Genomic DNA, 21,218 nt, shown 5'->3' with positions numbered 1-21,218 from the left:
AGTTACAGTATTTGGGGTTACAGTGATGGGGTTACAGTATTTGGGGTTACAGTGATTGGAGTTACAGTATTTGGGGTTACAGTGATTGGAGTTACAGTATTTGGGGTTACAGTGATGGGGTTACAGTATTTGGGGTTACAGTGATTGGAGTTACAGTATTTGGGGTTACAGTGATTGGAGTTACAGTATTTGGGGTTACAGTGATTGGAGTTACAGTATTTGGGGTTACAGTGATTGGAGTTACAGTATTTGGGGTTACAGTGACTGGGGTTACAGTGATTGGAGTTACAGTATTTGGGGTTACAGTGATTGGGGTTACAGTGATTGGAGTTACAGTATTTGGGGTTACAGTGATTGGAGTTACAGTATTTGGGGTTACAGTGATGGGGTTACAGTATTTGGGGTTACAGTGATTGGAGTTACAGTATTTGGGGTTACAGTGATTGGAGTTACAGTATTTGGGGTTACAGTGATTGGAGTTACAGTATTTGGGGTTACAGTGATGGGGTTACAGTATTTGGGGTTACAGTGATGGGGTTACAGTATTTGGGGTTACAGTGATTGGAGTTACAGTATTTGGGGTTACAGTGATGGGGTTACAGTATTTGGGGTTACAGAGTTGTCTTTGCTCCTATTGTTGTGAATGAGTCTGGGGCTCCCGCTGCCCTTTGACCCTCCTCCCGGCGCCCTGACTTCCGGTTGGAGACGTGGCCGCCGCCGCCATCTTGCCGGCGCTCCGACCGCCGCCGAGTGTCCGCCCGCCTGCTCGAGCTCAGCGGCATCCCCCTCGGCCAGCACCGCGGCCAGCTCACCCAGCCAAGGAAGAGGTCTCCTGACGACGCCAAGATGGTGAGAGAGCGGACAGCACGGGCTTCCTTTTCTCCCCCCCCCCCTTCCTCCACTCTCCGCTTTAGGAAAGTCCAGGTTGAGCCTGAGGTAGGCCGCAGTCCCCTCAAGGATCAAACTCCCCATTCCTTCATCAAAATACCCCCCTCAGTGCGCTTTCAATGGCGGCTTGAGAGGTGGGTGAGAGAATCTGGCCTCAGTGTTGAGCTGAATTGCCTATTTCCCCTTTCTGAACTATCAGGACATGACTGACAAAATGTTATCCCTGTCTCCTAATTCCTGTTTAAATGAGTACAGCTCACTTCTAATGACCTATGAAGCCAGTCTGCTCTTAGCTTAGGTTAAGCAACACTTTTTTAAAAAAACAAACTTTTATTCGTTCAATTAACATTCTCCACCCAAGTACTCCAATTATGACAGTGCGGTTTAAATGGTGGCTTGAAAGGTGGGTGAGAAAATCTGCACAGAAATCCCCTTTCAGGACAATCACTATGGATAAATGCTATTCCTGTCTCCTCATTTATGTTTTAAACGAGTGCAGCTTCTTTCTCATGCCCCACAAAGTCAGTCTGCTCTCAGCTTAGGTTAAACAGGACTTTATTTTTTACAAACTTTTCTTCGTTCAGTTAACGTTTTCCACCGAAATATTTAAATTATATTCTGGTTTAAATGGTGGTTTGAGAGGTGGTTAAGCAAATCTGAACAAAAGATTGCCTCTTTCCCCCTTTCAGAACAATCAAGACTCTATTATTGATCAATGCTTTTTATGCCTAAATCATAATTCCTGTTTAAATGAGTGCAGCTGGGTTCTCATGCCCCACCACGTCATTCTGCTCTTAGGCTTGTTTAAATAAGACTTCCTTTCTTCAGTTTACATTCTCCACCAAAACACCCCTTATGTCAGTGGGGGTGACTGCAAAAAAAGCAGAACATATACTTCATAGGGTATCGAGGTTTGAAAGCCCTGGTTGCAGATCCTTTGTCAGAGCCCTTGCTAATGAACCTGAAACGTTTTGGTTTTTTTATTTTTGCAGCTGGTGCATTACCAACAATTTCTGATTCTGTTTCAACCGTCTACCTTTTCTTTTTCTTGGTTATTAAATCTGTTTCCCTCGGTGTAGAGCAATTTTTAGTGTGGAGAGAGGGCGGTCAGTATCCAAATGTGACACATCATCACTCCACATTAAAACAGTTCAAGATGGAACTGTGTAAAGTCGCTCACCTACTTGTGGTGTTTGGAAATTCATGTTGGGGTTTAAAATGGAATGTTATCTTTTTAAGCAATATAATGCTCACTTTTCCTCATTTACACCGAAACATAAAAGTTAGGAGTTAATCTAAGATACAGTCGGTGAACTTTGAGTTACTGTGTTGCTGTCATTAAAATATATGGCCCTGGTCATATTCATATTTGTTTTCTGTCATACAGGTTTTTTGGGGTTGCAGTACTATTGGGGAAAATTAAAACTTTAGGTTCCACCTGTTTGTCACCTGAGATAGTATGATGTGTTGCTGCACTCGTGATTTTGTTAAATGTGTGCCAAATGTTAGCATTTGTGTGTCTATATTGATCCTTCTGTGTTGATAGCAAGCTACAATTTAGATTTTAAGATGGTGTAAGCTGAGATTTTGCTGTGTTTTTGGATTAGAAGTGTGGAAAGTGGTGTAAGAGCTTAAGGTGAGGGACAATTTTCCCCACATGCTTTCTGGAATGACTTCCTTGCTTGACTTTGGGTTGTAAAGTTGCAATTCTGACTTTGGTTGTAAAGTTGCAATTCCTTGATGGCTGCTGTGCAACTGTATACTATCAAGGTGTGCTGCTGGTGACAGTGAGTTTTTGAAAGCTGTGTGTAAGATGTGCTATATTCTGCTGTTAAATGGAAATTTCAAGCAGCAGTGTTATTTGTCATTTTTTTATCCTTTATTAATGTGTGAACTGACTCTGCGATACTGAACATAAAGGCTTCGGATTTAATCCCAAGTTTCTACTGAGTTACCTGATCTTGGGCAAGACCAAGTGCCATAGTGTCCCTCAGCTGGAGAACGGTGTGGAAATCAACCAGGAGGCTCAGCCTTTTGACTAACTTCAAGCCTGAGATCAGGTGTAATGCTTGTCTTTCTCAGCTTGGACCTAGTATGGTCCTCTTGTGGGGACCATGAATTGGATTCAGTTTGAATTGGTTTTTGCAACAAGCAAGGAGATGGATTAAGGGCTTGCCCTGTTCACTCTGCGCAATAGCTTTGTAACTTTAAGACAGGATTAACATTTTTTTTAAAAAGGTCATCACTAATTAGAATCCAGTCAGTGTTGCTGCAACTCCCTTCCCAACAGCACTGTATGTGTGCCTTCAGCACATGGACACAGTTCACCACCTCAGGAGCAGTAGGGATGGCCAGTGAAACCTACTTTCCATCACTGAATAAAACAGTCTGGAAAATGTTATCTTCGTTAAGTGCTGTGGAAACAAGACTAAACACATTCAGGATAAAGAAAGCAGTAGAAAATATGGATAAAAACAAAATGCCGCTGGAACATATAACAAAAACAGAAAATGTTGGAAAATCTCAGCAGCTCTGACAACATCTGTGGAGAGAATAGAGCCAACGTTTCGAGTCTGGATGACCCTTCGTCAGAGCTCAGCTGAGCAGTTAGATTTGCTGAGATTTTCCAGAAAATGTGGATAGGAACACAGTGTATTTTCTGCATCAATTAAGGAAAATTACATTAACAAAGGATGCTTAGTTGAGTATATTCAAGACTAAGATCAATTTTTAGGCACTAAGGGAGTGTGGCAAAGTGAAGATTAAAAATCAGCCATGATCTTATTGAATGGCAGAGCAGTTTTGAGGAGCCACAGGGCCACACCATTCAGTGTTCTTTACCACAAATGCTTGGTGTGGATATTTAGGAAGTTGGTATAGGCGGAGTGAGTTTGCCTGGTGTGTTTCACTGGCTTTATATACTACAGTGAAATATGAGGCTTGCTATCATGCACGTCACTTTAACTCAGTGGGCGGAATTCTTCCAAGGCCCTGCTGGCATCTTTGGTGGGAGAATATGATGGGAGGGGCAGAAATCAGTTGCATGTCTGTGCGAATTACAGCAGGATCTTCGCTGGTGCCCGCCTCAGAATGTTCCTGGTGAACCATCTTCAAAGAACAAAGAACAATACAGCACAGGAACAGGCCCCTCGGCCCTCCAAGCCCGCGCCGCTCCCCGGTCCAGGAATGAATCCTGAATCCAGGATCCCCGCCCAATTTTCCAGCCTATCTACATACCAATATCCTATCCACCGAGCTGTCCCTCACAGCTACGATGCTTTGTTCATTACAACCTATTAACTCACCCCCACCCCCCCATTCCAGACCATGTGACCTCCAGGGAGAGGCGAAAACCCAGAGTGAAAAACCCCAGGGCCAATATGGGGAAAAAAAAATCTGGGAAATTCCTCTCCGACCCCCTGAGGCGATCGAAACGAGTCCAGGAGATCACAATGGTCCTGATCGGAAAATGCTTCCCAACCCTAGTAATTTCCACTTCCACGAACATCATAGAATGAAGCCTTAAAACGAGAAACAAGGAACAATTAGCCCGCGCCGCTCCCTGGTCCAAACTAGACCACTCTTTTGTATCCCTCCATTCCCACTCCGTTCATATAGCTGTCTAGATAAGTCTTAAACGTTCCCAGTGTGTCCGCCTCCACCACCTTGCCCGGCAACACATTCCAGGCCCCCACGACCCTCTGTGTAAAATATGTCCTTCTGATATCTGTGTTAAACCTCCCCCCCTTCACCTTGAACCTATGACCCCTCGTGAACGTCACCACCGACCCGGGGAAAAGCTTCCCACCGTTCACCCTATCTATGCCTTTCATAATTTTATACACCTCTATTAAGTCTCCCCTCATCCTCCGTCTTTCCAAGGAGAACAAACCCAGTTTCCCCAATCTCTCCTCATAACCAAGCCCCTCCATACCAGGCAACATCCTGGTAAACCTCCTCTGTACTCTCTCCAAAGCCTCTACGTCCTTCTGGTAGTGTGGCGACCAGAACTGGACGCAGTATTCCAAATGCGGCCGAACCAACGTTCTATACATCTGCAACATCAGACCCCAACTTTTATACTCTATGCCCCGTCCTATAAAGGCAAGCATGCCATATGCCTTCTTCACCACCTTCTCCACCTGTGACGTCACCTTCAAAGATCTGTGGACTTGCACACCCAGGTCCCTCTGCGTCTCTACACCCTTTATGGTTCTTCCATTTATCGTGTAGCTCCTCCCTACATTATTCCCACCAAAATGCATCACTTCGCATTTATCAGGATTGAACTCCATCTGCCATTTCCTTGCCCAAATTTCCAGCCTATCTATATCCTTCTGTAGCCTCTGACTATGTTCCTCACTGTCTGCAAGTCCTGCCAGTTTTGTGTCGTCCGCAAACTTACTGATCACCCCAGTTACTCCTTCTTCCAGATCATTTATGTAAATCACAAACAGCAGAGGTCCCAATACAGAGCCCTGCGGAACACCACTAGTCACAGGCCTCCAGCCGGAAAAAGACCCTTCCACTACCACCCTCTGTCTTCTATGACCAAGCCAGTTCTCCACCCATCTAGCCACCTCCCCCTTTATCCCATGGGATCCAACCTTTTTCACTAGCCTACCATGAGGGACTTTGTCAAACGCTTTACTAAAGTCCATATAGACAACATCCACGGCCCTTCCTTCGTCAACCATTTTGGTCACTTCTTCAAAAAACACCACCAGGTTAGTGAGGCATGACCTCCCTCTCACAAAACCATGTTGACTATCGTTAATGAGTTTATTCCTTTCTAAATGCGCATACATCCTATCTTTAAGAATCTTCTCCAACAACTTCCCCACCACGGACGTCAAGCTCACCGGCCTATAATTACCCGGGTTATCCTTCCTACCCTTCTTAAATAACGGGACCACATTGGCTATCCTCCAATCCTCTGGGACCTCACCTGTGTCCAGTGACGAGACAAAGATTTGCGTCAGAGGCCCAACGATTTCACCTCTCGTCTCCCTGAGCAGCCTTGGATAGATTCCATCAGGCCCTGGGGATTTGTCAGTCTTTATATTCTCTAACAAACCTAACACTTCCTCCTTTGTAATGGAGATTTTCTCCAACGGTTCAACACTCCCCTCCGAGACACTCCCAGTCAACACATCCCTCTCCTTTGTGAATACCGACGCAAAGTATTCATTTAGGATCTCCCCTACCTCTTTGGGCTCCAAGCATAAGTCCCCACTTTTGTCCCTGAGAGGTCCGATTTTTTCCCTAACAACCCTTTTGTTCCTAACGTATGAATAAAATGCCTTGGGATTCTCCTTAATCCTGTCTTCCTCCTCAGGAGATCCATTCAGAGAGCTTCTGGAGATCCATCTTAATTTTCAGGTGGTCCACCTTCTTTCTCCAGTAGTGGGTCAGTGATGGACACCTCTTTGATGTGGCACCCCACATGATGGCAGACTACATCCGTCCAGGCTTGACCCGCCACTGAATACGGTATCACGCACTCTGGTAAATCATTAATGAGGCTAGTTCAGAAGATTTGGTGTGTTTTACTGCTGACTGCCGCAGCGGGAAGCACTCCACCTGAGAAGCAGTTCCCCCTAAACTACACATCTTTGGACACGAGGTGCAATTTAGCATGGCCAATGCACCTAACCTGTCTTTTGGACTAGGAGGAAACCAGAGCACCCAGAGGAAATCCACACAGATATGGGGAGAACATGCAGACTCCACACAGACTGTGACCCAAGCTGGGAATCGAACCCAGGTCCCTGTTGTTCTGAGGCAACAACACTGTGCCACCCAAGGTGGGTTGCATGGAGCTGCAGTGTGCAGACCAGCTGGTTTGACTTTTTGGAAAGAAAGAACTTATAATTGTACAGCATTTTTTAAATCAGTGGAATGTCCCTCAGTGCTTCACACCAACCACCTGCAGCCAAAAATGGATGAGCAATCTTGGTCTCCTCCTGGGGTCCCCATTATCACAATTGCCAATCTTCAGCCAATTCAATTAATTCCATATAGTATCAGCAAACAGCTGAAGCCCCTGGATTCTCCAAAGAATATGAGCATTGACAATATCCCATTTGTGATCCTGAAGACTTGTGCTCTGGAACTAGCCTCATCCCTAGCCAAGCTGTTCCAGTGCAGATACAACACTGGCATTCACCCAACAATGTGGAAAATTTCCAAGGTCTATAAAAAGTATGACAAATCCAATCTGGCCAATTATTGCCCATCAGTCTCAATCATCAACAAAGTGATGGAAGATGTCGAAGCAACACTTGGACAGCCATAACCTCTGTTCAGTTTGGGTTCTGCTGGGGCCACTTAGTTCCTGACTTCATTACAGCCTTGGTCCAAACATGGACAGATGAGTAGAACTTGAGGTTATGTGAATGTGGCTGCCCTTGATATCATGTTAGCATTTGACTGAGAATGGCATCAAGGAACCATAGCAAGATTTAAATCACTGGGAATCTGGGAAATCTTTCCACTAGCTAGCACTAAGGAAGATGGTCTCGTTGAAAGCCAATCATCTCAGTCTTGGGACATCCTGCAGAAGTTCCTAAAGTTGTGTACTGGGCCCAACGCTCTCCGCTGCTTCTTCATAAGGTGGGAAATGGGAATGTTCGCTGATGATTTTGCAATTTTCACCATTTGCAACTCATACTGAAGCAGTCCACGTCCATATGCAGCAAGACCTCGACACATTCGGGCTTGGTCTGATAAGTGGCAAGTAACATTCGCGTCACGCAAGTGCCAGGTAATGACCGTCTCCAACAAGAGATGACATTCAATGGCAGTGTCATTGTTGAATCCGTAACCATCAGCATGGAGGTTCCCATTGACCAGAAACTGAACTGGGCCAGGCATTTAAACATTGTGGCAGGTCAGAGGCTGGGAATCCTGCAGTGAGTAACTCGCCTCCTGTTTCCCCAAAGCCTGTCCACCGTCTACAAAGCACAATACAGGAATATGATGGAATAATCTCCACTTGCCTGGATGAATGCAGCTCCACCAACATTCAAGAGGTTTGACACTATCTAGGACAAAGCAGCCTTCTTGATTGGCATCCTGTCCACTAGCATAAACATCCATTCCTTCCACTACCAATGCACAGTGACAGCAGTGTGTACCATCTACAAAATGCACTGCAGCTCATTGCCAACCTTTCTTTAGCAGTGCCTCAACCACCTTGAAGAGAGGCTGCAGTTTCAGGGAAACACCATTGTCTGCAAGTTCCCTCTTGAGTCACATACCATTCTGACTTGGAACTATATTGCCATTCCTTCACTGTCACTGGGTCAGTATCCTAAAACTCCTGCCCTAACAGCACTTTTGGTGTACCCACTACACCCATGTAAGTTGCTGCAGTTTAAGACAGTTCACTGACACCTTATCAAGGGTAATTGTGAGTGGGTAATGAATGCTGGCCTTGCCAGTGATGCGCTCATCCCTTAAGCAAATTTTAAAAATAAATTACTTTAGTAAAGTCTGAACAGGCAGACGTCTTTTTTTGTAAAGACTGTGGTCTGGCCTGTTGGAAATATTCCAGGTTATGACAGGGTTTGATAGTGTAGACATAGGGATGATATTTCATAGAATCATAGAATCCTACAGTGCAGAAAGAGGCCATTCGGCCCATTGAGTCTGCACCGACCACAATCCCACCCAGGCCCTATCCACATATCCCTACATATATTATCCACTAACCCCTCTAACCTATGCATCCTGGGACACTAAGGGGAAATTTAGAATGGCCAATCAATCTAGCCCGCACATCTTTGGACTGTGGGAGGAAACTGGAGCACCCGGAGGAAACCCACGCAGACACAGGGAGAATGTGCAAACTCCACACAGACAGCGACCCAAGCCGGGATTCGAATCCAGGTCCCTGGAGCTGTGAAGCAGCAGTGCTAACCACTGTGCTACCGTGCCGCCCAAAGCACAGGATCACAAATAAATGATTGTCTCGAAGAAACCCAGTTGGGAATTCAGGAGTAACAGTTTTCTCCTGAGTGGTAAAAATGTGGAATTGGCTATCACATGGAGTAAGCAGTGGTTCAATTGCTAGCTCTGTCACTAAAGAGTCAGAAGGCTGTAGTTCAGTTTTGCTCCAGAGACTTGAACAAAAAGATCTAGGATGGCATTCCAGTATACAACTAAAGGAGTGAAGCACCGTTGGAGCTACACTCTTTTGGATGAGATGTTAAATTCTCAGGTGGGCATAAAAGATTCTATGACACTTCCCTTAAGCACCTATTCCACCTGTCTTGATAAATATTTATTCTCTACCAAGATCAATTAATGTGATCTGATCATTGTTATATTGAACATCTGAAAGGCCTACTTCTGCTCTGAAGTTCTCTGTTCCCATTGCTGAATGTGTGAGCTTGCTGTGCACAAATTGGCTGTCACATTTCCTAAATTATGACAGTGGCTAAATTCTTAATTGTTTCTAAACGGCTTTATTTTTCCTGAGGTTATGAAGTGTGCTGTAGCAAGTCTTTTTCCTCTTTTTTTTTGAGGTGAATAGTATAAATGCATTTCAGGGAAATTAGGCAAGGGAGAAATGAATAGAAAGTTGTCCTGATGGTGTGGGAGACATTTCATACAGAGAATAAACACTGGCTTGGACGAGATGCAACTATCTTATGTTGTCGGCAAATGTGCCACAGGTATTTGTATGCAGAAAGATGTCTGAATGAGAAATTATCCTTTTAGTGGTGTTGTAGCAGGAGATGAGAGCATCTTTCCTCTAAAAGAAAGCATTTGCTTCACAAATGCTGTACCGAATGATTTCCTTTTTACAAGTTCCAGGGCTGGAATCATTCTTGAATCCATAGTCTCCTAACAAGTGAGTGTGCTGTCACTGAACCAAGCTCTTTAGGTGATTGATGTTTTATCAAAAATCTATTAATCTCAGGTTTAGTGTTAGTAATTGATCTAGATTTAACTGTAACTTGTGAAAGACTGTTCCAAATTTCCGCTACCCTTTGTGTGTGGAAGGATATTTTATCGTCAGTCCTGAAATGTCTGGCTTTAATTTTTAGGCTATGGTCCCTAGTCCAAGTCATCTTGTTCAACTGAAATATTTTCTTTTTATCCTATTGTTTCCCTTTAATATCTCAATTTCAATCAAATTGCTTAACCTTTAGATTTTAGGGAATCAAATCTTCTATTTGTTTACATTTTAATTTGTATAGAGATTTAGATTTGGAATTATGATCATTTACTTATCTTTGAGATCGAAGTGAAGGAAGAAGAGTTGTTTAAAACACTAGGCTGTAACTTCCAAGTATTCCAGTGCCACCGTAAGGGGTATACCCTGAAGATACACTGGGAACCCCTCAGGCCTTCACAGGTAAGGGTCTGCATGGCAAATGCCCAGGAGTGCTGACATCCCCAGGGTAATTATTAGGTGCTGAGAGCCATCCGGAAATAGGGTTTAAATTGTAAACTTCAGTAGTTACTCAGAAAAGGTTGGAATTTAAACCTCTTCTAAATTCTGTGTAATGACTGTAAAGACCCCGACTGACCTCCCAATGACCTGATCCTCCCAACCCCCCCCCAAAACCAGGGATACCCCCTTTCCTCACTACCTCTGAATCCCCCATTCCCCTCTGCCCTTCAAATCCTCTCCAGTTGCGTTAGACACTTAGCTTCTCCCTGGCCTGTCAAGCACCTTTAAATTTCAATGAGACCTTTAAAGCATCTGATTTAAGGCAGCTAGTGCCATTTAAGAAAAAAAGTGGGGGCTTGATGGAGCTGGAGTTCGCTGGGGAAGAGCTGCACTGCCTGGACCTCTTCCAGCCTGAGTTGGAAGGTCTGGCAAACATGACATTATCATTTGAGCATGGAGTGGCAGTCTGAAACTGATTGCTGCTACGAGGAAGTTGCGGCCCCATTATTCTCCCTTAATGTAACTTGAACACCAGACAAGATGTTTCCTAGCGTACAGCAAATTGAAAGTGGTTTGACATTCCTCAAGTTCCCTACGCATTTCAGTACTGATATATTGCAGTGTTATAATGAACTTGTTACTGGGGCACTCTGCAGTGTTCCCATACTGGGAGAAGCATAGATAACTACAGCTAAGACCTGGTTGCTTTCTTAAACTTAGAAAGTAAGGGAAAGTTTTTTGCTAAGATTTCCTCTTTTTTGTTGAACCAGAGATAAAGTGCACGGAGATTTTTGTTTTGTAGGAAATAATGAGTTTAGTGACTTTCTTCAGTTGGTGACTTTATTCTCGTGCTTCTTATACAGCTTTGCTGGTAATATATCTTGTTTTCTTATCTTTACAACCTCTGCTAGTCAGAAGCAGGATGAATACTTTTTTCCCATATCATTGTGAATACCAATCTCAAAGCAGCTGGTAGGATGGATTTGACAATGGGTAAATGGGGCATTTTACTACCTTTATTTAAAATTCTCTTGATGGAGAAGCACTTCACCTCCTCAGCAAGATAATAGGATCAGGAGTAAGCCATTCAACCCCTTGACTGCTCCTCCATTCAATAAGGTCATAGTTGGTCAACCTCAGCTATGCCTTGCTGCCCCATGACCCTTCAGATTGTTGGGGTAGCTGTGGGGTTTAAACCAGTGAACCCTTACTCTAGAGTGCTGCAATATACGACACTTTTTCATCATTTTGTAGGCTTAATTTCTAGAGTTTTGCCATTAAGAATCCAATTCCGAGTGGATGTGAAGGTGACGGTATAGAAGTGCACTCAATTACTCAGCAAGTGTTCTACGAATCATCAAGAAAATATAAATGTTATATTTGTGCTGTGAATATGTCCTGAGCTTGAATTAAAGCAATTCTTTCATGTACACAGAAGGAGCTTTATCTTGCATCTGATCTCGAACCTAACTTGGAAGCTTGAGGCCAGTATTGCAGAAACAATTTGTTTTTTTTCGGTTACTGACATTTACAATCTTAAGCAAAGTTTGCCCAAATTTTTAACATACTTTTTAACTTTACACACCGAGGTCCAGACAGAATATTAATAAAGTTATAAACTTTACCAGATCTCTAATTCGCATTATGCATTGCTAATTCTTGCCTTGTGATCATCATGCAGCACCTGTTGTTTTATGAAGTGCAATTTTGGATTCAAACCTATTCACACATGAATATATTAAATCATTGTAGTTGTAAATTTAGAATCCGGCTTAAATTGGCATTCAAAACATATTCAACTTGATATCTGATATTTCGGTTTCCAGGCAACTTGCCTCTTTGAAAAACTCTTGTCTGCCATGAAATAAAACCTATCTCTCTAATTTCCTTTGTGTCAGCGCAGATTTGGAATGAACAAAGGCTATTTATTTTAAAATATGAGGCTTTTGTGTTGATAATCTTTATTTGCTTCCTAATCTAGGGGAAGATGTACTTCAAGGTCTTGGGTAAAAATGCTCCAATGTTTCCTGCCTGGAGTAAACTCTTCCCCTCTCCCCTTTTGGAGGTTAATGACAGGTCTACAGTCAGTACTGTACTGCCATATTTCATTGTAGCTGAGATCAGAAAGTGGAGGATCCAGTACCCTCCACCACCACCTCATAGTGGGTGGCACAGTGGTTAGCACTGCTGCCTCACAGCGCCAGGGACCTTGGATCGATTCCCAGCTTGGGTCACAGTCTGTGTGGAGTTTGCATGTTCTCCCAGTGTCTGCATGGGTTTCCTCCGGGTGCTCCAGTTTCCTACCACAGTCTGAAAAACGTGCCGGTTAGGTGCATTGATCGGAACAGACGCCAGAGTGTGGCGACTAGGGGAATTTCAGAGTAACTTCATTGCAGTGTTAATGTAAGCCTTACTTGTGACAAATAAATAAACTTAAACTTTAAAACTTTAGTGTTGGGTACTGGTACTTTAGTTTTCTGTAGCATTGTGATGGCAAGTTAAGCAATTTTAATGTGATTACAGCAAGTCCATTGTGCATTAATAGCTGCCAGAGACCTGTGAATGAACTTAATCAACAATAGTATATCATTTCTGAAGCTTTATCCACAATGAAAATGAGTTGTGGTGAATTCCTGGATAACCTGATTCATTAAAATATGTGAAAAGTTCAGGTGTGAATATAACCTCAGGACAAATAGAATTTGGTGTTGGAGAACTGGAGAATGGCATTCTTATAGTGCTGCAACCCATGTTGTACTCCTGTTTGAAAGTATGATAGGAATATTACCATGTGCGTGGTATATAAGTGTTGCATTCTTACCCATGCTCCTTGGTGTAGATAATATTGTAACAAACAAGGATTTTCCACTCGTGCTTGAGCTAACTAATTGTAATACACCACATAGAAATATCATGATTTCTGAAAGCCAAGGTGCTTTGTTGTCAATATTTCTGGACTTGAGGAATTTTTCTGCCTCACCATATTTCAAAACTGGACTGGAATTTAAGGATTTAACACTTTGCTCTTCAAAAAATAGTCAACTACTGAGAATTTTTATATCCCACGTAACAGCTTGTTTATAGTTGGAATTGAGTAGTGAAAGTGTTTTTATGTATGTAACAAGTGTAGCCCTTTCTATTTACCTACTTGGCCATCAAGGGAACAGATGTTTACCCTTTCGCTGCTTCTGTTGAGCGCTTTCACAGCTGCTGGGTCTAGTTAGAAACTGCACCTATGCAGCTGTTTTAAAATTACTCATCAGAATTCTAGTGATGGTACGTGGGCAAAGGCTGGAAAAGGTTTATACATGCCAACACATACCAAGGCTCTTTGCCTGGGATTGGCTTGCAAATAAGCCAATATTCAGACTTTTAATCATGACTTAGTGATCTTGGTATACCAATGGACATGAGTGAGCATTGGGTCTGGTGTGCCCATATTAGTGGCCACTGTATAGATTCACACCTGAAGAATAAGCCAGTTCAGCCAATTTACTACAGACTTGGAAATATCTGACTTCAAAAGTAGCAAGGTCAAAGAAAAAATGTTCTGTATGTGCTTTTGAGCATCATTTCATTCTTTAGCATAGTCAATTTAGCTTTCAGCTTCAAGATTTGAGTTGGATTAAATCCTCAAGTTTCTCATTTTCTTCTGAGTTGTCAGTTAAATTTTCATCAATCAACCAATATACTTTTCAGTGACCAAGCAAAATGAAGTGTGATGCTTTGGCATTTTAAAATGTTTGCATTATTCTACACCTCCAAACTTTAGATACACAACATCCTTGTTAAGTGGTCTTGTCGGCCTTCAATCCTGCAAGCTTCTAGGATTGTAGTTTCAAGTTCATGGTCACCTGGCAACCTATCCTCGAGTGGTTAATCTCCAGTGTTATCTTCCACACCTGAACCATAATTCCAGGACCTGAGCACATTATCTAGGCTGATACTTTTCTGCAGTACTGAAGGAGTTTTGGCCTATGGAGTTATTTATCTGATTATATATGTGACCTTGCTGTGTCCATTTCATAGAATCACTACAGTGCAGAAGCTAGCCACTCGGCCCATTGAGGTCGCACTGACTCTGACAGAGCATCTTACCCAGGCCCTATCCCCATAACTCCACATATTTACCCCACTAACCCCAGTGCGCACATCCTGGAACACTAAGGGGCAATTGAGCATGGCCAGTCCTCCTAACCTGCACATCTTTGGACTTTTGAATTTCCCGGTCACCAATGACTCACGCTAAAAATAATTCATTGTAAAACTCAGAACATATGCCTATTGCTAGATATGATTCTACGATTGGCTAACACTTGCTAAACAATCTGGAATGGAGTATGCTAAAAAGTCACCAACAACCAATTGAAAGATTATCAGTCAGATTCACAATGTGGCTCAGTTATGTTTGCTAATCATACACATGGTCTTGTCCTCTGCAGGCAAAAGGAAAATGTCTAGGCATTGAATTAAATGAAAGCGTGGGGGACAATAATCCCCTGGTGCATTCTCCATGGCAATGTCTCAACCAATCAGATTGACTCTCCAATCACTCTGTGCTTTTTTTCTCGTCCAGTATAAATTATTACTCCCTTTGAAATTTGGAATTTTTGTGGCTATCCTGATGAGTGCAAGATGAAAAACTTCAGCAGCTTGCTGCTTTTTCTTTTCAGCAAACTCTAGTTATAAAACACTTTAGGATATGAAAGAATGTAAGTTCTTCTGCATGTGAGGCTGGCGAAGGTAGTCACACTATTTGTGTATTGGGAATACTATTTGTGTATTGGGAATAATTTGCAAGGATATTAGGAGTGAATGGAAAAGTGGGACTAACTGGGTTACTCTTTTAAAGAGCTTGCCCAGATTAAATTAGTCTAAATCCCTCTTTCTGTGCTGTAGTATTCTATGATCGAAGATCTGTCCAATCCTGTGGCATGTCTCCGGTTAAGTTGCCAATTTGTTCCTCTTTGAGGTCACTTTTTAGTGTTTACTTCTAATATTTGGTGGCAGGTCTTTTGCTCATTATGCTACCGAATAGTCTGAAGCTCAAAATTTGTACACCTGCAGTTAGGTCCAAAATTACATCCCTGCTGAAGTCCTCCTGCAGATCTGAAGCCAGACAGTCCATAGTTAACCAGTCTGAACTGCAAGCATTTGACATTGCCAATATTTTTGATCAGAGACCCTGACTAAAACCTTTGTCCAAAGAGTATTTACTGCATCCTATGACAAAAATGTAGAAATGTTCAAAGGAGTATTTTCTGATGTCCAATTCGAGTCACTCCTTTGCCTGGGTACATATGAAATGCTGTGTCTGAGGTGTTGATAACAACTGAATTTGGCTAGCCAGCATATTTCAGTCTAGTTTACTTTATTAGAGTAGGAACATGCTGTACTTTCCCCATTGATAACTGCTTTTTCTCTCCCCTCTCTCTCTCTACTCAGGTGCTGTTGGCTACAGCTGTTTGCACCAAGGCTGGGAAAGCAATTGTCTCACGGCAGTTTGTGGAAATGACAAGGACCCGAATTGAAGGTTTGCTGGCAGCATTCCCCAAACTAATGAACACTGGGAAGCAGCACACGTTTGTGGAGACAGAAAGTGTGCGGTATGTGTACCAGCCACTGGAAAAACTCTACATGGTATTGATCACAACCAAAAACAGCAACATCCTGGAAGATCTGGAAACGCTCCGTCTCTTCTCTCGAGTGGTAAGAGCAATAAACTCTGGCTGCTGCAAATACTGAAATTGATCTGAATTTATCGGGGTATGCCATTGGTAATTGGTGCAACTGGATTTTGTTGTCATTTAGATCCACCCAGAATCCTCCACTCCCGTTGCTTTTGTCACAACCTATTGCAAAATCAAACTATTTGGCCAACTAACAATGCCACAAGTTTACGAGATTCGTTGGATTTGAATGAACATACCAAGTGGTAATTCACAAGAATGATTCCAGGGATAAACAACTGTAACCATGAGGATAGTTTGGAGAGGGTGGGTCTGTTTTCCTTGGCAAAAAGAAGGCTGAGAGCAGGCTTGACAGAGATATTCAAGATCCTGAGGGATATGGACAGGGTGAATAGTAAGAAACTGTTCCCCCTCAAAGAGTATATCAAGAACGAGAGGGCACAGATTCAAATGAATGGACAAAAAGAGTCGAAGTGATGTGAGGAAAAGATTTTTTCAGCCAGGGGTGGTTGGAGTCTGGAACTAACTTCCTGCGAGAGGGGTGGAGGTAGATTTCAATCGAGATATTCAAAATGGAATTGGGTATCTGTCTGAAAATAGAGAATGTGAAGGTTACGGAGTTAAGGCAGGAGAGTGAGACGAAGTAGAATGCTCTTTAAGAGAGCCAGTACAGACTGGATGGGCCGAATTGCCGCCTCCTGCACTGTAAAAAAAAATTTTATGATTAGGAAATCTTGCATATAGTAGGTCTAGAGGAAAGCATTGGGAAATGTGGAATGAGAATTGGGAATGAGTAAAATGACACTGGTAGGAAGGTTACCAAAATTAATCCACTGAAAATTTGAGTCAATTCAAAATATTATGGCCTTGAACTAGCTATTAGATTTGTGATTTCTGCCATAACATTAAGCAATCAGGTTTCATTCCCACTTAACCATTCTCTTAAATGTATGAATGGGCCTGTTCACGTGCAAAAAATCGTGGTAACAAAACTCATGTCTCACCACAGCAAGTCGATTCTTCACATGTCACCTCAGCTGTGGGATTGATTCATTTATTTGGAAACTAGGTTCAGTTTGTTTAAATTTCATTTGATTAAGGATAATCGGCACGGTAGCTAGCACTGCTGCTTCACAGCTCCAGGGACCTGGGTTCGATTCCCGGCTTGGGTCACTGTCTGTGTGGAGTTTGCACATTCTCCTCGTGTCTGCGTGGGTTTCCTCCGGGTGCTCCGGTTTCCTCCCACAGTCCAAAGATGTGCGGGTTAGGTTCATTGGCCATGCTACAAATTGCCCTTAGTGTCCTGAGATGCGTAGGTTGGAGGGATTAGTGGGTAGATATGGGGGTAGGGCCTGGGTGGGATTGTGGTCGGTGCAGACTCGATGGGCCGAATGGCCTCTCTGTACTGTAGGGTTTCTATGATTCTATGATAATAAAGGATGAAAATGTAGCAATTCTCTAAGCAATAGTCAGTAATACTGACTAGGTGGTGACACCTGAACATAGTTTTGCAACAGATGGAAGAGCGATAGAACATAGAACAGTACAGCACAGAACAGGCCCTTCGGCCCACGATGTTGTGCCAAGCTTTGTCTGAAACCCAGATCAAGCTATTTCCTCCCTATCATCCCGAAGTACTCCATGTGCCTATCCGATCTGAGATATTAAGTGAATGTCTGGGCCAGCTGGATAATATGAGGAATGGCAGCTGCGTTTCATGGTGAACAGTATGTGGGGCCTGAAGAACTGAGGCCTATTTCTTCAGTAATTATACTAATGTTATGCTAAGTTGCATTGTCCTGTCAGTCTGCAATTTGAGAGTTAGGAAGTCTGCTTTGATCCTATGGGTAACACTTTTGTCAATCAGAAAGTCGTGAGTTCAAACCCCAGTCCAGAGACTTGACTATAATCGCAGCTGACACTCCCAATGCAGTATTGTAGAAGGCCGTACGCTGCAAGATTCACAGCTTGGCTACCACATTTACCGACAATTAAGTTACTACGCACAAAAAGTAATTAATTGATGCTGAAGCACTTTGGAAGCATAATGTGAAGAGTGTTTTATAGGTGCTAGTTAATTTAAATGCATCTTCATTTGAAAGGTAATTTAATGTTTAAATGAGAAACCGTCTGTTTCAGGCGCGCGGGAGATGATTGTCATAAAAGGATAAAGTAAGATTTGAGTGATATGTGCTAGATTTTACACAACGTTTTAATTGCCTTTTAGGGAGCTTGACCCAAATCTGAAAAGATGATGGAATTAATTAGTCCATACATCCACTTCTTATCTCGTATGATTTGTATGTAATCATGCTGCGGAGAATCATAAACCTTGTAAAACAGTACCCCAGGGACCATCTTTCATGATGCCTTCAACTGAGGGCGCCTTGAATGGTGTAAATTGTGCCTGTGATATAATGTTGTGTTATATGTTACTATCCCACAACTGATCCCAAACTTTTGTTACTGTCCTGGCTGAGGCCCCCAATCTGGTTTGGGACCCACTAATCTTTTTTTTGTTCAAATGGACAAAATTTGCAATCTTAGCCATCTGCGAAGAGAATAAAGCCATATAAGATCCCATGGTTGTGAACAAACAGAAGGAATTTTACTGTACACAAGTTAATAAAACAAGCGGTCAGTACTATCTTGCATGCTAATATCCAGAATCTTGCCCCCCCCCCCCCCCCCCCCCCCCCGGCCCAAAACCTTCTCAGCAACCCACCCAGATATTGGTGCGTCACAAAGACTCATTAAAACTCTTCCTCCTGAGGGAATTCAGGGATTTTCTTTCAAAGGCCTACCTCTGATTTCCCTCAAAAGCTGTTTCAATGACTGCCTGTCTCACTGTTGCGTGATCTATTTTCCCAAAACTGTGTCTTGCTGGACTCCCTAATGCTGCACCCCAAAATTCCCAGCATGATTCCATCTCCCGAGCTAGCAACCACTGTTTACAGGCATTACTCTATCCCAACTGTCAGTTTTCTAGTGGACAACTTCCCCTCCGCTCCACTGCACTGGTAAGATCTCTAGGACATCCCCAAACCCCACTCTCCAGCACAGGACCAGCGACTTTGCCACCTCTTCATGACTGGCTCCTCTGAGCCCCGGCTCTACAAAGCTAGCAACTGCTGCTTGAGACTCGTTTTACTAAACTTCTCTCTGCTCCAGCCTGGACTAAAAACTGGTCACAAGTAAGCAAAATATGCTCTCCAACTGCCTCAGGAACGGGATGTGATGTGAATGAGGCTCTTGGTTTGATGGCTTCAGAAAAAAAATGTTTCAAGCCACTCCTGAACAACTGTCAAAGAAAACCTGGAACTGAGCATGTGCGACCTGTCTCCTTGCTGCACTTACAGTAATACCCCGGGCATACCTGGAGTTGTAGTCGTCTAACCAGGGATTGACTTCCACCCTGAAAAAACACAGCACAAAGGGAAAATATCGATTCCCTGGCAATGTCCACTTAGCTAAGCTTGTAGGAAGGCCAAATGAAAATAGCCAGTACAGCAAAGCTGAGGTAAGCACCCAAGTTTGATACACTTTGCCTCGGAGTGATGTGCATTTCATAAGAACATAAGAAATAAGAGCAGGAGTAGGCCATCTAGCCCCTCGAGCATGCCCTGCCATTCAATAAGATCATGGCTGATCTGAAGTGGACCAGTTCCACTTACCCGCCTGATCCCCATAACCCTTAATTCCCTTACTGATCAGGAATCCATCTATCCGTGATTTAAACATATTCAACGAGGTAGCCTCCACCACTTCAGTGGGCAGAGAATTCCAGAGATTCACCACCCTCTGAGAGAAGAAGTTCCTCCTCAACTCTGTCCTAAACTGACCCCCCTTTATTTTGAGGCTGTGCCCTCTAGTTCTAGTTCAGAACGGGTTTAGAAGAATTTTAGCATGAAATTCTTCTGTATGGGAAAAGGCAGTAATAATCTTTGGGCGTGGGGTGCGGTGCGTGTGAGTGGGGTGTGGTGCAAGCATGGGTGCGGTGCAGGGGCGTCCGTTGCGCGGGCGTGAGTGGGTGCGGTGCGTGTGTGCGGTGCTGGGGCGTGCATGGGTGCGGTGCTGGAGTGTGCGTTGCGCGGGCCTGGGTGCGTGTGCCTGGGGCGTGGGTGCGGTGCTGGTGCGTGTGCGCGGTGCTGGGGCATGCGTGGGTGCGGGTGTGTGTGCACAGTGCTTGTGTGTGTGTGGTGCTGGTGTGTGTGTGTGTGTGGTGCTGGTGTGTGTGTGTGTGTGGTGCTGGTGTGTGTGTGTGTGTGGGGTGCTGGTGTGTGTGTGTGTGGTGCTGGTGTGTGTGTGGTGCTGGTGTGTGTGTGTGTGTGGTGCTGGTGTGTGTGTGTGGTGCTGGTGTGTGTGTGTGGTGCTGGTGTGTGTGTGGTGCTGGTGTGTGTGTGGTGCTGGTGTGTGTGTGTGGTGCTGGTGTGCGTGTGTGGTGCTGGTGTGTGTGTGGTGCTGGTGTGTGTGTGTGTGTGGTGCTGGTGTGTGTGTGTGTGTGTGTGTGGTGCTGGTGTGTGTGTGTGGTGCTGGTGTGTGTGTGTGGTGCTGGTGTGTGTGTGTGGTGCTGGTGTGTGTGTGTGGTGCTGGTGTGTGTGTGTGGTGCTGGTGTGTGTGTGTGGTGCTGGTGTGTGTGTGTGGTGCTGGTGTGTGTGTGTGGTGCTGGTGTGTGTGTGTGGTGCTGGTGTGTGTGTGTGGTGCTGGTGTGTGTGTGTGGTGCTGGTGTGTGTGTGTGGTGCTGGTGTGTGTGTGTGGTGCTGGTGTGTGTGTGTGGTGCTGGTGTGTGTGTGTGGTGCTGGTGTGTGTGTGTGGTGCTGGTGTGTGTGTGTGGTGCTGGTGTGTGTGTGTGGTGCTGGTGTGTGTGTGTGTGTGTGGTGCTGGTGTGTGTGTGTGTGTGGTGCTGGTGTGTGTGTGTGTGTGGTGCTGGTGTGTGTGTGTGTGTGGTGCTGGTGTGTGTGTGTGTGTGGTGCTGGTGTGTGTGTGTGTGTGGTGCTGGTGTGTGTGTGTGTGGTGCTGGTGTGTGTGTGTGTGTGGTGCTGGTGTGTGTGTGTGTGGTGCTGGTGTGTGTGTGGTGCTGGTGTGTGTGTGTGTGGTGCTGGTGTGTGTGTGTGTGGTGCTGGTGTGTGTGTGTGTGTGGTGCTGGTGTGTGTGTGTGTGTGGTGCTGGTGTGTGTGTGTGTGTGGTGCTTGTGTGTGTGTGTGTGGTGCTGGTGTGTGTGTGTGTGTGTGTGG

At 44.1% G+C, this 21,218-nt stretch overlaps 1 protein-coding gene across 2 annotated transcripts in view; it reads left to right on the top strand.

Moving 5' to 3' along the window:
• The first annotated feature begins 693 nt into the window (after window positions 1-693).
• The window catches only part of LOC144479965 (coatomer subunit delta), a 46,884-nt gene continuing 26,359 nt past the window's right edge, over window positions 694-21,218 (top strand). For both annotated transcript variants that reach the window (XM_078199093.1, XM_078199094.1), the window contains exons 1-2: window positions 694-849; window positions 15,740-16,003. In XM_078199093.1, coding sequence (XP_078055219.1) covers window positions 847-849; window positions 15,740-16,003 — 267 coding nt within the window. In that variant the 5' untranslated portion in view covers window positions 694-846. The remainder of the gene's footprint in view (window positions 850-15,739; window positions 16,004-21,218) is intronic.

This window comes from Mustelus asterias, chromosome 27, assembly GCF_964213995.1.
Source record: "Mustelus asterias chromosome 27, sMusAst1.hap1.1, whole genome shotgun sequence".
NCBI classification, from domain to species: domain Eukaryota; kingdom Metazoa; phylum Chordata; class Chondrichthyes; order Carcharhiniformes; family Triakidae; genus Mustelus; species Mustelus asterias.
This window is presented reverse-complemented; position numbering and strand designations above follow the sequence as displayed.